Source organism: Ixodes scapularis, unplaced genomic scaffold (genome assembly GCF_016920785.2).
Source record: "Ixodes scapularis isolate PalLabHiFi unplaced genomic scaffold, ASM1692078v2 PGA_scaffold5__190_contigs__length_132052651, whole genome shotgun sequence".
Lineage (NCBI taxonomy): Eukaryota > Metazoa > Arthropoda > Arachnida > Ixodida > Ixodidae > Ixodes > Ixodes scapularis.
The window spans coordinates 76,624,412-76,640,534 of record NW_024609880.1 but is presented as its reverse complement, the minus strand read 5'-3'; the positions used below and the strand labels follow the sequence as shown (position 1 = coordinate 76,640,534).

The 16,123-nt window shown below is 48.8% G+C and overlaps 1 protein-coding gene across 1 annotated transcript; it reads right to left on the bottom strand.

Annotated features, from left to right (window-relative positions):
• Positions 1–716: 716 nt before the first annotated feature.
• Positions 717–3,510, bottom strand: LOC8025955 (progranulin). The gene is made up of 2 exons (XM_029988098.4): positions 3,185–3,510; positions 717–2,841 (listed from the first exon to the last, which is right to left on the bottom strand). The coding sequence occupies exons 1-2, from the start codon at positions 3,267–3,269 to the stop codon at positions 1,949–1,951; spliced, it is 978 nt and encodes a 325-aa protein (XP_029843958.3). The 5' UTR covers positions 3,270–3,510; the 3' UTR covers positions 717–1,948.
• Between the last annotated feature and the right edge of the window lie 12,613 nt (positions 3,511–16,123).

The window sequence follows — 16,123 nt, the reverse complement described above, 5'->3', positions numbered from 1 at the left end:
TGTCGGCGGTTTGGGATGCAGCCACGACAGCTTCCTTCCCCTCTCGCTCCTGCAGCAATCCACGGAAGCGTGCCAGAAGACACTTTTCCTCTTAAAAGAGGGAAAGTGGACCTAACGAGCGAATGAATGAAGCAAAAGACCACAGCGGGAACTTAGCTGTGGCCTCTCAAAACCAGTCCACTCCAAACCAAACACAGCACTGATTACGCACTAAATGTTTACTAAAAAAAAAAAAAAAGAAAAGAAAACAAAACCCACATCACTTCTGTTTTGTATTTTTCTGATAAACATTTAGTTGATGGTCAGTGCTGCGTCCTGTCAGTTCCTGTTCTTCGTCTGTTGTCTTTTTGTGCTGTTTTTCGTTAAACCAGCTCGGCCCAACTTCTCTTTCTTTTAATCCCAAATTGCATCTTGCGACATTGATATTGCATAAAAATAATAAATAAAATGGTGCAAAAAGAATATGGAAACTTGTGGAAGACACTCAAACACACTGACTCGCCAGACTACACCTTGGTGTAATAGATATTGCAAATTTTTTTTTTTTGGTGGGAGGAGGATTTTAGTTTGTTACACTCTATCCAGGCAGTTTAAAAAAATGTATACATCTTTCGGCGTGCAATGTGCCTTCATACGGGTGGTGCAACGATTTTTGGACTTTGGCCAGTTGACTGTGGGAATTAATGTGTTACCTATTGAACGAAGAACAAAAACAATTTTTTTTCTTGCGCACGCTATTTTTTATTTTTAAGAATGGAACCAATGGAAGGTCAAGGTGCCCCTCAACTCTCGTGCTGTCTTTCGAGTGACATCACAGGGGGACCACCCGGTCACTCGTTGGGTTCTGTCTTCAGAACCTCCAGCCGCTCCCTCCGTGACTCTGCTTTTCGAGGATTAGCATCGGCAAAAGTTGCAGTGAGCGTCTGAGACAAAAGACGGTTTGTTGCAGGACTACTGTGAGCGTAGAAGCAGAGTGGGGCGGGTTGTGGCGACTTCCGCGCATACTCCGGTGATGTGGCACCGCAGTTCCCTTAACCGCCACACGTTGCTGCATATCGGCAAATTAATTGTTTTTCCATTCGTGCTTACGCAGCAGAATAGCAATTTTCGGGGGGAAGCTGTGACATTTTTTTTTCTCGCTTGTGCCTAGATAAACAATATAACAAAAATTACTGTAATACCATTGCACTGCCACTTTAATTAGAGCTCTTGCTTGACCACCAATATGTGCTTTACTAGCACTCCTTGAAGGACTGCAAGGGCAAGGTTACACCTCTAGACCAAACTGACACATGCTTACAAATTTTGTAAAAATTGTAGGCATGCCTTTTATTGTTCTCACATTATGAAAAACAAGGAAGCAACAGAATGCTTTGAAAAAACGGTGAAAGATTTTAATAGTCTAGGTTAGTGCTAAAGTCTACCAAGTTAAGTTTCATTCTGTTGTAATATAGCTGTAACTCAGTTCTGAATATTTGTTTGTTTGATCATGCTATTGAATTGCAGCAGATCAAGTTCATTGATAATCAAAGTAGAGCAATGATCCTTCCCAGGGTAAAGGTACTCTCTGGTAAAAGTCTTATATCCTAAACCATTTTCGAGGCTTGTGGCCTTGGGTGTGGCATAGTGGCTGGCTTAGCTACAAAAAAATACATTGCCACTTTAGTGAGACAATTGCCTAACAAGCAAGGCTTAAAGACAGACTTTTAGCAAAAAAAACTAGGTAATACAGAAAATGGAGTGATCAAAAAGGGGTTGGCAAATTCACAATCCTCAAGGGAGCAAGGGCATTCTATAAAAGAGTTTTAGCAGATAGTTTTTTCGCCCCGATAACAATACCTTCTCTCCCTTCCGGCGGCCGTGAGCATGCCGCCGGAAGGGAGAGACGTATTGTTATCGGGGCGAAAAAATGATCTGCTAAAACTCTCTATTATCTAGGAAACATGTCCTACAGAATGGGAATTGCCTTGACCTTCAAACTCCAAGGCAGGGAACCATTCACCTTCGACTGACACTTCCCCCTGCTGGTGTTGCAAACGGAACCTTCGGGACAGCAATGAATGTGGTCGTCACAACAGACAGCATTCTTCAGGGGACAACAACTCCAGGAACTGTCTGGGGCTTTGCAACAGGTGTAGCCATCGGGACACTTAAACTTCCCATCAGGACAGACAATCTTGGTCGCCCTCCCGGCCACCTCTTTTGCAAGTGTCGCCTTGGTGAAGGGGTCAGACCATCTGGTACAGATACCTCCTTCTCCACACACCAAGTCATGAGGGCAACAATGACGAAGATCTTTGCAGCAAGTAGCATTTGGGAGGGGACAACATCCATATGTACTTTTGGATATTGGACAGCATGTTTCAGTATCATCACACCTCGTTTTGTCATCGCAGAAAATGAAGCCGGGCGTCATGTTGCCTAACAGATGAGCAGGCTTCAGCGAGAAGACCTTAGGCCTAACTTGTGGATTGAGTGTGCATTGGCTTCTGCTCAAGTCGCAGCTTGTTCCGGAGGGACAGCAATGCTGGCCGTCATAGCAGCATGTGGCATTGGGAAGGGGGCAGCAGTTGTACACCCCGAACCCCGACTTGCAACAGGTGAAGTCATCCGGGCAGAGGTATTCGCCCTTGCCGCAGGTTACATAGTTCTCTTTGGTTCTCGTGTTGGCGAAGGCTTGCAGGAGGGGTTGGACGGAGCTTGCAGATGGTTTGCAGGCATCTGTCTCGTTGTCACAGCTGTAACCCTGGGGGCAGCAGTGCTCCTTGTCCGGACAGCAGACGGCATTTGGCAGTGGGCAGCAGGTGTACTTGCCACCCTTCAGCTTGCAACATGTGCTATCTAGAAATAAGTATTACATGTGCAAAATATCTTGTGCAGGCTTCACGTAGCAAAGTGCACTAAAACATCCTACTCCGAAAAGCCTACACACAGAAATGTTTGTAAACCAAGACGTCCACGCAGAAACGACCTACACTGAAATGCCCCGAGGGATTATGAATATTGATTATACACATGATCAGTGGCAGCTTCTGCCTCTAATCAGACTATTCATTATTACACGCTCATAAACTGGTTTTGATAGAGATTTTTTAAAAAGTACTTCGCACACAGCCATACTAGAAAATTCAAAAAGTATACTTTAAGAAAATGAATGTGACGGAAGAGGTAAATCATAACATACCTTTCTGACAGGGCGTACGATCGGGACAAGTTTTGCAAGTTGCTAATCCAAAGAAAACGACGAGTGCACAAAGTCGGGGCAACATCTTGAGTTTCAAAAGCGCAGCAAGCGCAGCGTCACAGGCGTCGAGACGAGTAAACAAGGGCTATCGCGCAGCAATACAGCACCGTCCTCACAAAACGTTGTCTCTGGCCGAATGTCGAGCTATTTTTGTATCTCTAATCTCCTGAGCGAAGCACACGAGATTCCCTTTTTGGCACAGATCACTCGGGGCAACTGACACTGCTCGCGATTTTGACACATAGAAAAATGCCGCTCAAAACACAAAAAGAAACACGTGATTGTTGCTGTTGGTCCATGATGGACACCCGAAAAAGCTTTTAAACTTATTCAAATTGTTTTAAAAACCCAAATTTGTTTTTAGGAAAACGTTAGGCAAAATTAGTGTCAAAAGTTCTCGCTACCTATCTTCTCCGCTTGGCCGCTGCAGCGCACAGCGCGAGAGAGTGAAGCCACCGGACGGCCATCTTGCTCGTCGAAAAATTGCGGTTCTGCTAGCATGTGAGCTTAAAAGCGCTAAAAACAACGGACAAGTGAAAGAAACGTACAACACAGAGCGCTCTGTGTTGTACGTTTCTTTCACTTGTCCGTTGTTTTTAGCGCTTTTAACCTCACATACATGGATCACCAACTAGCCCAAGTGCATACGCTTCTACGATTAATATTAAAAAATTCGAACACCAACCAAGCCCTTCTGTAGGGACCCAACGTTTCAAGGCCAATTCGGCCTCTTCTTCAGGGGCGACTACGGCTATGGCCGTTGAGGAGCAGTGTCCTTTTCTTTTTCTTCTACGGCGTGTGTCTGGTCTTCTTCTTCTACGGCTCTGCCTTTTTCAATAATGTGACGAAGCCCATTCACATAGGCGGATGGTAAAGCCCCTAGAGATCTGTTGATGTTCTGTGGCGTTGTTTGAATGTGCCACGATTCTAGGAACAGTCTTTTTCGAGGATTTGTCTCAACGTCAACGATGCATGCGTTGTCGAAGTCAATGCGATGGTCCTTGACGTCGCAGTGCTCAGCAACCGCGCTACGCTCGTGATCGAATTTGCGCACGTCATTTTTATGTTGACGGATTCTCTCTCTAAAGTTCTTCGTTTCTCCGATGTATGAGGCCGCGCAAACCCCGCACGGAATCTTATATACAACGCCTTGGGCCCTTTCTTTACCAGGGCGATCTTTTGGGCGTGGCATGAGTCGTCCAAGGGTAGACACAGGTTTGTGCGCTAGTTGGATACCTTCTTTCGCAAGCACACGTGCCAGTGCCTCGCTTGTTCCGTTGATGTAGGGAACGCTGATGCGGGAGGTTGGGCGGAAATTCGCACTTAACTGTTGCTGCACGTGTCGTTGGTTTCGGCCTACACGGCGGGCAACGCGATGGATGAAGCTGCTCGTGTAGCCGTTTTTCTTAAGGTCAGCAATGACGGTTCGTTCCTCCTTTCTTTTGTCCTCTTCTGATGAGCAGATGGTCTTTGCCCTGGTTAAGAGTGTCCTGACCACCGACGCCTTATGATTGGCTGGGTGGTTGGATTGAAACTGGAGGTAGCGTCCAGTGTGCGTCGGTTTTCGGTATACAGAGAATTTTAGCTGTTCCTTTTGCCGTTTTACTAGCACGTCCAGGAAAGGTAAGGTTCCGTCCTTTTCGCGCTCCACAGTGAACTGGATGGCAGGCTCGATGGTGTTGAGATGCGCCAGGAATTTGTCCACTTCAGATTTTGCCAGGACGCAGAAGCAGTCATCTACATACCGCAAGAAAATCTTGGGTGGTGTAGATAATGACTGCAGTGCCTTCTGTTCAATAGCTTCCATGCAGAGGTTTGCCGTGGTGACAGAGATGGAAGCACCCATCGCGGTTCCACTGGTCTGCTTGAAGAACTCCCCCCTAAAGCTGAAATATGTACTGTCGAGGCAGAGCTCAAGGAGGCGGCACAGTTCATCGACGCTGAGGTTCGTTCTGTCGCTGAGGTTTTTGTCTTTTTCTAAAGCGTTCCTAGCCGTGACGACTGCCAGGGGAACAGGAACACTTGTAAAAAGCGAGATGACGTCGAACGATACCATGGTGTCCTCAGCGCTCAACTTTAATAGTGCAACCTTCTCTACGAAATCGCTGGAATTGCGCACATAGGTCGTCGTATTTCCCACAAGAGGAGAAAAGGTGCGATGAAGATAGTTGGAAAGAGCACGAAGTGGCGAGGTGGTAAAGTCTATGTGCGCAATTCCAGCGATTTCGTAGAGAAGGTTGCACTATTAAAGTTGAGCGCTGAGGACACCATGGTATCGTTCGACGTCATCTCGCTTTTTACAAGTGTTCCTGTTCCCCTGGCAGTCGTCACGGCTAGGAACGCTTTAGAAAAAGACAAAAACCTCAGCGACAGAACGAACCTCAGCGTCGATGAACTGTGCCGCCTCCTTGAGCTCTGCCTCGACAGTACATATTTCAGCTTTAGGGGGGAGTTCTTCAAGCAGACCAGTGGAACCGCGATGGGTGCTTCCATCTCTGTCACCACGGCAAACCTCTGCATGGAAGCTATTGAACAGAAGGCACTGCAGTCATTATCTACACCACCCAAGATTTTCTTGCGGTATGTAGATGACTGCTTCTGCGTCCTGGCAAAATCTGAAGTGGACAAATTCCTGGCGCATCTCAACACCATCGAGCCTGCCATCCAGTTCACTGTGGAGCGCGAAAAGGACGGAACCTTACCTTTCCTGGACGTGCTAGTAAAACGGCAAAAGGAACAGCTAAAATTCTCTGTATACCGAAAACCGACGCACACTGGACGCTACCTCCAGTTTCAATCCAACCACCCAGCCAATCATAAGGCGTCGGTGGTCAGGACACTCTTAACCAGGGCAAAGACCATCTGCTCATCAGAAGAGGACAAAAGAAAGGAGGAACGAACCGTCATTGCTGACCTTAAGAAAAACGGCTACACGAGCAGCTTCATCCATCGCGTTGCCCGCCGTGTAGGCCGAAACCAACGACACGTGCAGCAACAGTTAAGTGCGAATTTCCGCCCAACCTCCCGCATCAGCGTTCCCTACATCAACGGAACAAGCGAGGCACTGGCACGTGTGCTTGCGAAAGAAGGTATCCAACTAGCGCACAAACCTGTGTCTACCCTTGGACGACTCATGCCACGCCCAAAAGATCGCCCTGGTAAAGAAAGGGCCCAAGGCGTTGTATATAAGATTCCGTGCGGGGTTTGCGCGGCCTCATACATCGGAGAAACGAAGAACTTTAGAGAGAGAATCCGTCAACATAAAAATGACGTGCGCAAATTCGATCACGAGCGTAGCGCGGTTGCTGAGCACTGCGACGTCAAGGACCATCGCATTGACTTCGACAACGCATGCATCGTTGACGTTGAGACAAATCCTCGAAAAAGACTGTTCCTAGAATCGTGGCACATTCAAACAACGCCACAGAACATCAACAGATCTCTAGGGGCTTTACCATCCGCCTATGTGAATGGGCTTCGTCACATTATTGAAAAAGGCAGAGCCGTAGAAGAAGAAGACCAGACACACGCCGTAGAAGAAAAAGAAAAGGACACTGCTCCTCAACGGCCATAGCCGTAGTCGCCCCTGAAGAAGAGGCCGAATTGGCCTTGAAACGTTGGGTCCCTACAGAAGGGCTTGGTTGGTGTTCGAATTTTTTAATATTAATTACTCCCAACCAGACAGATCTCTGTCAAATGTTTACTTTTAAAAGCTTCTACGATTCTGCTAGCGTTGCAGAGCCAGGTGGCACCGTGCTGAAACCCCGTTTTCTGCTCGATTGTCATCATTCGCCGAAGAAGCTTTTTTTTAGACTCCGTGTACGCGTTGAGACTTCCGTTAAGAAGATATGGGAATTTTTACAAAAGCACAGTGCCGCAGGAAAAAGGTAAAACTCGTCGAAAGCAAGGTTCACCGGTCTCACGGCGTGATCAAAGCTTCCTTGGCTCGCCGAAGGGCTGCGTCTCTGTGCCTTCGCACTCTTGGATACCGACCAAGATTCGACGCCGTGTGGTTATGTTTTGCGAGTGCAATGTACATGCGTGAAGCCGCATGTGCTTCTGGAGCAGAGCGTTTTACTTTACTCTGATGACTGTATTCGTAACTTGCGGCACTCGCAGTCCAGAAACGAGCTTGACCCAGCGTCCAGCGGCGAAAGAAGAAGGGAGGGGGGAGGGGGGGAAGGGGGGAAGAGAGAGTACGTTTTTTTTTGTTTTTTTTTTCTTTTTCGTCGTTACTGTTTACAGAATACCGCGCAAGAGCTCCTCATTACTGATCAGAGGCCTGACTCATTAACAAACATGACCAGGGACCCCGGAACCGGGGAGGGCAACGGGGGCTTGAGCACCCGCTGACATTTCAAGGGGGGTGCTGGGCAATATGCTGAGTCCCCGTGCGTGCGTACTGAAAAATGCCTGCACCCCCCACTCCCTCCCCCCTGTGTTCCCGTTGTGGCTCAGCTCCGCCAAGCCACGTATTTGGCTAAGGGCAAGCACGTGGCGCTGTTTTTGTTACGGCTGGTTATTCACCGAATCGCGGCACAACCTTCGTCCGTGAAATTCCAGAAAAAAATTACGAAGTAAAGCAAAGTGTCAGGAAACCGCGGACGACGCGGCAACTCCGAGAAAATGGGGAGAAAAAGTAAAAGCCGGCGCCTGTGGCCTGCATAGCACTATCATGGAGATTTCTCTTCCCCTGAGTAGGGATGGCGGGAAAGATTCCCTTCGAGCGGTAATAGCTTTTAGGCCCCGCCGGCCTTGGTGTTTTCCAATTAGGGGCGCCGCTTCGACGACTTTTCGGAAGGCGGCATCGGTCTTTGTGCTTTGTGTCGCGAGTCCCGCTAACCGCAGAGTCAAGAGTCTTGGCGTGGTAAAGTAAGCAAGTCGCCGCCCCCCAAGTGGGCGTGAGAAGAGCCCTTGCGGGCAAGGTCACTGGGTCGGGAGATTGGGGAATGCCCGCGGGGCATAGTTTACAACCGGCGGAAAGGAAAAAGATGAGCCTCCACGGCCTCTCCGAGATTGGTGGGATGTTCGCTGGCACTGGGACCAATACGGTTGTTTAAAGGGATACTACAACGAAATTTCGGCGCTCATTTTTTGGTCTATATGTGTTCAAAAGAGCAGTATCATAGGGAACATACCAATATCTTGTTAAAAAAAGTCTCGAAAAGGAATTTTAAAACGAATTAAACGATTAGCAAAGAGCACCTGGTGGATGTCGCTAACGCCTCGTTTGTAATGCTCGTCTAGGAACCTTGACAGCTAGTGACGGAGGTTGTCTCGCCTCCGGCTACGACGAGAGAAGAGGGGAACGAGGAACTCCCCTCTTCCCGAGAATCCCTTTTGTGTGTCGCAGGAGTCGCTATTGTCCCCCTAGAAGATTATAGAAGATTAACCCGTCACTCAAAATTCGTACAAAGGCAGCCGCTTCGGTGGCTGGAACGACTAGGCCATCCTCTGGACGTCAGCCTCACGTAGCTTCGCTCGTCTTGAGACGACCTACGTCACGATTGCGTTGGATGTCACGTGCTCTAAGCTGGGCCTTCTCCGAGCGCTTGCCAGAGTGGGCCATTTATAACGAAAAATACAGCCACCAGGATCAAAATACAAACGTGCGATTGTCATCTACAGATATTGGAATCATATTCAACCTATTTTTGAACACGACGGGAATATTTCAAATTTCGTTGAAGTCAGGCCCAGTGTCGGCGCGCTCTTTTAACCCCCTGGCAAGCCAGGAGGAGTTGAGTTGGAACGGACTCGTGCGCGGACCCTCGGGTTCCATCTCCCGCGGTCCGCCGGTCCGTGTAGCTTTGTCTTGTGCGGCCAGCACTTTGAGCACCCACCGTGCGCGGTGGGCACTTGGCGCTGAGGCGCATCACGTCGACGTTTGGTTGCTACGAGCGGCAACACGCAGAAGCGCGACAACCCCCTGCAACCAAGTTCTGTTCTCGTTATATAAATACTCCATTATTTCCCTGTTGACCACACCTTTGGACGTCACTTTTGGCATCGTATGACTTTGTTCTTGTCTGCCAAACCTTCAGCACCCCTCCGACCAGCACAGCCATCTACTATTGTCCGGCCCCGATCGAGTGTTTGAGAACGACTCCAAGGAGCGGGCCAAGAACCACCAGGTGAAACTTTACTTCCTGCTTGGTCCTTTTTCAGGGGCCCTCCCATACTGCACTCGCAGCGCACTGTTTTTGTCCACCCAGCCAGCTGGCTTCTTCGTTTTACTTCTTTTTTGCGCCCAGTGGAGTTTCCCAAAGAACACAAAAATTCTTCTAACTTTTTTTTTTTTTTTTTTGCAGCCGCGTTTTTTGTTGTTCTTTTGGCGGTCTGAGCAACCTTCAGGGTCGAGCAATTGCTTCCGTGGGGAGAGCCGAAGCCCGAGGCGGGGAGATGGTCCACGCGAGAAGAAAGCCCTTTGAGTAAATGACGGCCACCCATGAAAATAAAAAGGAGCGCAGGGCCTACGTGGGCCTGCGGAAAAGACGAGGTCTCACATGACGAAGTGGTGAGGCGAGGACCGGCGGAGCCCAAGGGCGGGAATGCCCCGGAAGAGAAGACACGTCAGGCAGGGTCAAGGTCCAAACACGTACTGATTTGGTAAACAAACATGGGGGCAACGTTACTAAAACACTCAGTTGGGAAACTCGCCGTCGGAACCTGGGCCGCTGGCGTCCACCGAGACCGAGCTAAATGCAACAACAGCGCCACTCTTTATCATTTGTCTGCACTGTGGTCAGCTTGAGCTTTTTAAAAGCCTGTTTTTGCGTAAAAACAAATAAAAAAAGACTCTTTTTGTATGAAATTTATTGGAGTTTAGTACAAAAAGGGGGGCGCGTTATGTTTTTAAAATCTTTAGTTTGCAGGGTTTTGCGGCACAATTAATAGACAGTTTTAGTGGACCGTACGCTATAGCTTTGCGTACGCAAGGAGATTGTGGGTCGTGAGTGCGCTTGCGCAGAACGCAATAGGAGGGCTAGCGTATTGCGTACGCACGCAACGCTGGGGATTTTGCGAGGCGGGCTTTGCAGGATGCTCTCGAGAGATCTCGGACCCAACGAGAGCGCCAGTTTCAAGATGGCGGTTACCTCGACTGGCGCAGCAAGGGCGACGTGGTGTTTTCGAAGTTCTGTGTTACGTGAAATTGCGTGGTGTTCAGCACGGCAATTCTTTCTGGGACCTACCGCGGTCAAATCAGATCGTCGTGCAGCTGAAGGAGTGCACAGTGAAAATGTTCGCCGCTCGGAATGTGCGTCAACGCTGCGATCTGCTCAACGCTAATCCTATTCGCACAGTTCATCGCCGACGGACGAGCGACTCTAAAAAATTGCCGAAGTTCTCGCTATGCACTGGACATCAGTAGGTCATGAATTTCATTCCGCGATAGCATTGATAAAAGGTGCCGTTTCAACGGGACGATTGACGGTGGCTCCGTGATCGAGCTTGGCTACGCACTCTTATAAGCCTGGTTCAGACAGTTGCGTTTGACTGCGTGGCGGCAGCGAGAAACCAGGACATCCCTGCTACTTATATCGTGTGCTAAGATGATTGTTTGAATTGTATTGCACGCTTCATACGAAGCACAGATGTGCCGGTGACTCGCTTTCGGTTCTACACGCAACGCAGTCAAACGCACTCAAACGCAAGTGTCTGAACTGGCCTTTACTTGTAGCCCCTGTACCCCGCAGAAAAGCGCGCTTGACGAGGCAGCTGCGGCTTGGTTTAATTTGAAATAAAATTATTGGACACGCTTTCATTTTCAATATTTCTTTCCAGGAGCATGGCCGCGCTTAAGCACGCGGAATTCTGTAGCTCTAGCAAATCTAACCCAAGATCATGCGCGGTGTTCACTCGAAAACGTAACGCACAACTAAATTCGGTCCGAGCAGGTCATTTTTAGCGTACGCTATACTATAGCGTATTGCGTACGTAAGAACCAGCAACGCTATACTAAAACTGTATAATACTGTTTTTATTCAACCATGCCTCAGCCGGCCTTTCAGGTAGCGCGTCCCGCCCTAGGTGCATTTTGACATCGGTAGTTGAACGCGGCGCGTCCGCCGGGGCGACGGGGGTGGCACCCCTGTAACCTCTACCGCTGTGTCTGTTCTTAAAGGGGCGGTGCAATGATTTTAGCACTGAACGAATGTGCAGCTTGTATTTTTTATATTGTTTACTTCGGCATAAGTAAGAGAAAAAGTGCCACCATACCCCAAAACACCTCTATTTCGCTGCGTAATCGTAAAATAAAAAAACGTTTTTTTTTTTCCCAACCTGCGGCCACATGGTGGCCGCAAATGGAACCTGTGGTGTGACGTCATTCGGAGTGGTTTTTGTAAGTGATAGTGTTAGGCAATTGTAAGCTTTATTTAAGGTTAAGTTTTAAAAAATCTTGTTGTTTAGGCATGCAGAAACGCTTCAAAAGCCTAATATTGCCGCTAAAAGGGATGAATTATTTGTGGCGCCATCTACCGCAAGTCAACAAAACCTGCCGTCGCCGTCATCCGTCGACGCCCGAGGCTACACGAGCAACCCGGACGTTTTGTCTTTCCCTCGCTCGACGGAGTGCGTTGGTCGTGGTCCGTAGTATCGTGGTATCGTTATTGTTCCTGGTGTCTCGACCTCGACTTCGACTTCGACTGCCCGTCGTGTAGCAAGCATCTTGCGCTCGACGTCGCTCAGGCCGTCCGCCCATGCCGCCATGTTGGTCGGGAATCGGCGGGAGAGCGGCGAGCCTGGCGAGCCGGCGAGCGCTGGGGAAACGGAAGCCAGAAGAACCCAACCGGAAACCAACGCCACTCCGAATGACGTCACAGGCGAAGCTGGTGCCGCTTCAATGTTGAGTTGAGGGGTGCCGGAGATACCAATTTCTTTTATTTTTTTAGGAAAACTAGGGCAAGCAGGAAAGAATAGTTTTCGGTCCTTCGTTTTATATGTGGCCGGGATCAATTCCCGCAATTAATTAGCCAAAGTCTGCAAATTGTTGCACCGCCCCTTTAAAGCCAAAATGGATGTCACGTGCAGTTCCTCAAGTGGCCGCTGCGGGAGAAATGGTGGCGTTGCGTTCGTCATTAGCTCGGTGCTCGGAGACAGATTGGGGCCATTTTTTCAAAGCTGTCTCTATGGGAGTTTCCCAACTGAGTGTTTTAGTAACGTTGCATGGGGGTCAAGCGCCACGGGGACGCTCCCTGACAACACGGGCGCAATGGTGGACAGTGGCGCCATCTAGGTAGTGTGTATAGAAACTGGGAAAAATTTAAATACAACACCCTTCTTGAACGAGGGACTGCCTACAGATGTAGCATGTTGAGGGACTAAAGCATTCCAACTGCCAAGGCAGCAAACAGGAGGCCTTAGCAGCGACACAGGTTGTCAAGGGAGAAATCGCACTGCAGTCTCTGTTGAAGCTGCGCATTACGGTGGTCGTCGGAGGCATCAAAGAATCATGGCATTCTATACTTCGTTTCAGCTTCGGTCCAGACGCAGCCGATGCTAAAAGCGCGAGCATGTGGCTTAGAACAGTGCTTGCACTGCACGAGCGCGCGTGCTTGGCAGGGATGCTGAAAGCCCGGAGCTCGCGCTTGTAGTTTTGGCTGCGTCTGGACCGAAGCTGAAATGAAGTATAGCAGGGTGTCGAACCGGAACCGAACCGGTATTTTTCCGGAACTGATCCCGAACCCGAACCGTTATATTGTTATCGCGATGAACCCGAACCGGAACTGAACCGGAAAAAAATAACGGTTACCGGCTTATGTCAAAACGGTTCGGCCACGCGCTGTTGACAATGAATGTGCTATCAATGCCATTTGTTTTTTAAGTGCCGTCAACTGACACACACCTCGCTTACATATTTTTCTTCTCCACTCAGTCTTAGGAATATAAACGCTGCATCCATGAATCTTGACAAACGCTGCATCCATGAATCTTGAAAAACGCTGCATCCATAAATCTTGACATAGGAACCAGTATTGCGCTGGTCGCGGCTTGAACGGAAGACTGTGCAAAATAAAAAATCGAGTCACGGGATTTCATTTTCCTACAATCTCGTAAATCCTAAATGCTGCTGTGTGCTTATTTCATAACACGTTTCTAGAACGCGCGAGTTCTTGAAGCTTGCTTCCATCGGAATGAGAAAAGAAAAGGCTGTGGAGTTTGATAATAATGCATCCGGTTTCGTATAGGCACTTAGAAGCTAACATATTTGTGAGACACCGAACTCTTCTATTTTAATATTTATCCTTACGTCCTTCTGGCGTTGCGTTCGGTGAAGTGTTTTTCATATTCCGTATCTTGTTTAATGAAAACTTCTTTAAGGGTCTAATTTGAGTTACCGAAGGCTAGTTCAAATAAAGAAAGCTGTATTTTCTCCCCACTGTTCCTTCAATTGCTTACACGCCGAGGTGGCGGGATAGTTAGCGAGTTCTACTTGTAAGTGGGTTTATAAAGAGGTCGCGGATTTTACAGCTACTGCGTCGGACCCAATTAGATTAAGTCCGAATGCGTAAACGTCGGTGAGGTAACCTTTAAGTGCACATAAAGAAGCCATTCCTGGTAGAAATCCCTGATCCTTACACTACGATGTATCCCGTTTCGTATATGCTGATTTCAGATGTTTTATTTGTAATTTATTTTGATGTTGCAATTTGTCATTTATAATTTCCGAACCGGTTCGCGAACCGGTTCAGCGCCCCGAACCGGTTCGCGGATCGAATTAGTCGAACCGGAACTGAACCGGAACAAAATAAATTTACCTGAACCTGAACCGTAACCGAACCCGTATTTTTTTCGGTTTGACACACTGCATTCTAGCCTGCATTTCTGTGTCTGGTTTTCGAAACACCGTTAGGTTTTTGGTGAGCCATCCTGCTATGTTCAGGCAGGTACCCTATTAGATAAACTCAGTGTTTTACCCTTTTCTCAAAGACGACCATAAAAACAGGAAACATGCTGAAATAAAAAAGGGAATCGCCAGTGAAGGTTTACCACAGAAGAACAAGTGCACCCCACGGTGGTAAACTTTTTTTGAATTTTTTTTAGAATGCATTGTTGTAACTTTTCACAGGAACGGAGCTGCGCCAAGAAATTTCACAGGAATGCGTCTACGATTAAAATACACCTTCGTTAAAAATGTAAGCTTACTGCGTGGAGGCGCTCGATTTTTCACTGCATTTTACATCGACACCGTAGATCAATGGATCAGATTGTGTCAACATCGCATTGTTTCATGACAGAAATGGACACACGGTATAGGTAGTGATAATAACCTTCTATAAACTGTAAAATCTTGGTAATGGTGGCTTTTGCTATTGTAATGTTCTTCACTCCCCCCCCCCTTTATTTTGACTGCCAGCCTCCCCCCCCCCCCCCCCCCCCCCCACACACACACACATAAAGTACACTTCCGGGGTCACTGAACATGACATCAAGTTTGAGAGCGGCTCGCCTAATTGCGTTGGTCAACAGATGGCCCACGACCATATGGGCAGCGCTTCAAAGATTTTCAATCTCGCCGTCTCGTACTTTTGCCTTCATAAACCATCCTTGCTCTACAGCGTTGCTCATGTGATCCATTAGGGTAGATTTGGAACATGAGAGCAACCGTACAGATACCTTTCCCCCTTTATTGATAGCAAATCGCCGGAACAGCTGGACGATCCAGAACTCCGTGGCCGATATATGATGCAAAGGCATCTATGGGCGACACACCTTCAAAACTTTGCCACGGCGCCGATTTTTGATCGGCATTCAAGCGTGCGAAGACAGAGACGCAGCACTTCGGCGTGCCAAGGAAACTTTGATCACGCCGCGAGACCGTCGAAACTTGCTTTCAACCAGTTGTGCCTTTTTCATGCGGCCCTGCGCTTTCGTTAAAATGTCCACGTGTTCTCATCGGCGGGTCTGAACACCTACGGAGAGTCTTGAAAAACTTTTTAGACGAATGACGATGAACGAGTAGAAAACGTGTCTTGAGCACGCTGCCGTCAGCCTCTGCAACGCTCGCAAAACCACAGTTTGTCAACGAGCAAGACGGCCGTCCGGTCACCGGTGTCTTCACTCGCGGGAGCGGGAAGGGTTCTCGCAATAAAACTATGGTGCCTGGAACCAACCTGGAATGCGTCTCCGACTGGCAGAGGTTTCCCCAGGAAGAGAAATTAGGGGGGTTTCTAAATTTTTAGGGGGGGGGGGGGGGGGGGCATTGTGAATGGAGTAGTCGTTGCGAATTAAGGGGATGCCTTCAGAAAAACAAGAGAAAGGGGGGGGGGGGTGTATGGAAATCACTGCCGACTGGTGTGTTTACCGCGTCGAAAAAAGTGGTCCCTCGATGTCCGCCTGATAACATCAGAAAAGTGTCATGCTGTCGCCAGTCCCGATCCTGGCGGCGTCCCAACAGCTGTGGTGTATGTGGCAGACGCCTGTTCTGCTGGAGGTCGCTCTCCAGTGTGGCAGTCCACGGAAGCTTGGGCAGCCAGAAGTTGGGACGCCGTGACACTGTGCCCCGTGCACTATTAAAAAGGTGACATGAACATGCCCACAAGGCCTGTTGACATGTGCACTGGCCTTGTGTTGGGTAAACACCGAGATGTGTGTGTGTGTTTGGGGGGTGGGGGGGGGGGGGGCAAACGGGTCAGAGCGCCTCGCCAATAATGACATCGCTGAATATAGACCAGTGTCCGCGCCGATTCCAGGGCGCCGCCATGTTTATCTACGCTCGCGCCACCACGCGGAGAGAACTGGCAGGCAGGAGGGGGGGGCCGCGTTGGCGGCGTTGCTTTGGGGAGCTGGATGCGGCAGGCTGTCCGAATGCACCGGCACATCGTGAACGATGTCTTCACCAGAAGCCTCCGCGACCCGTTCTTAAGCAGATAAGAT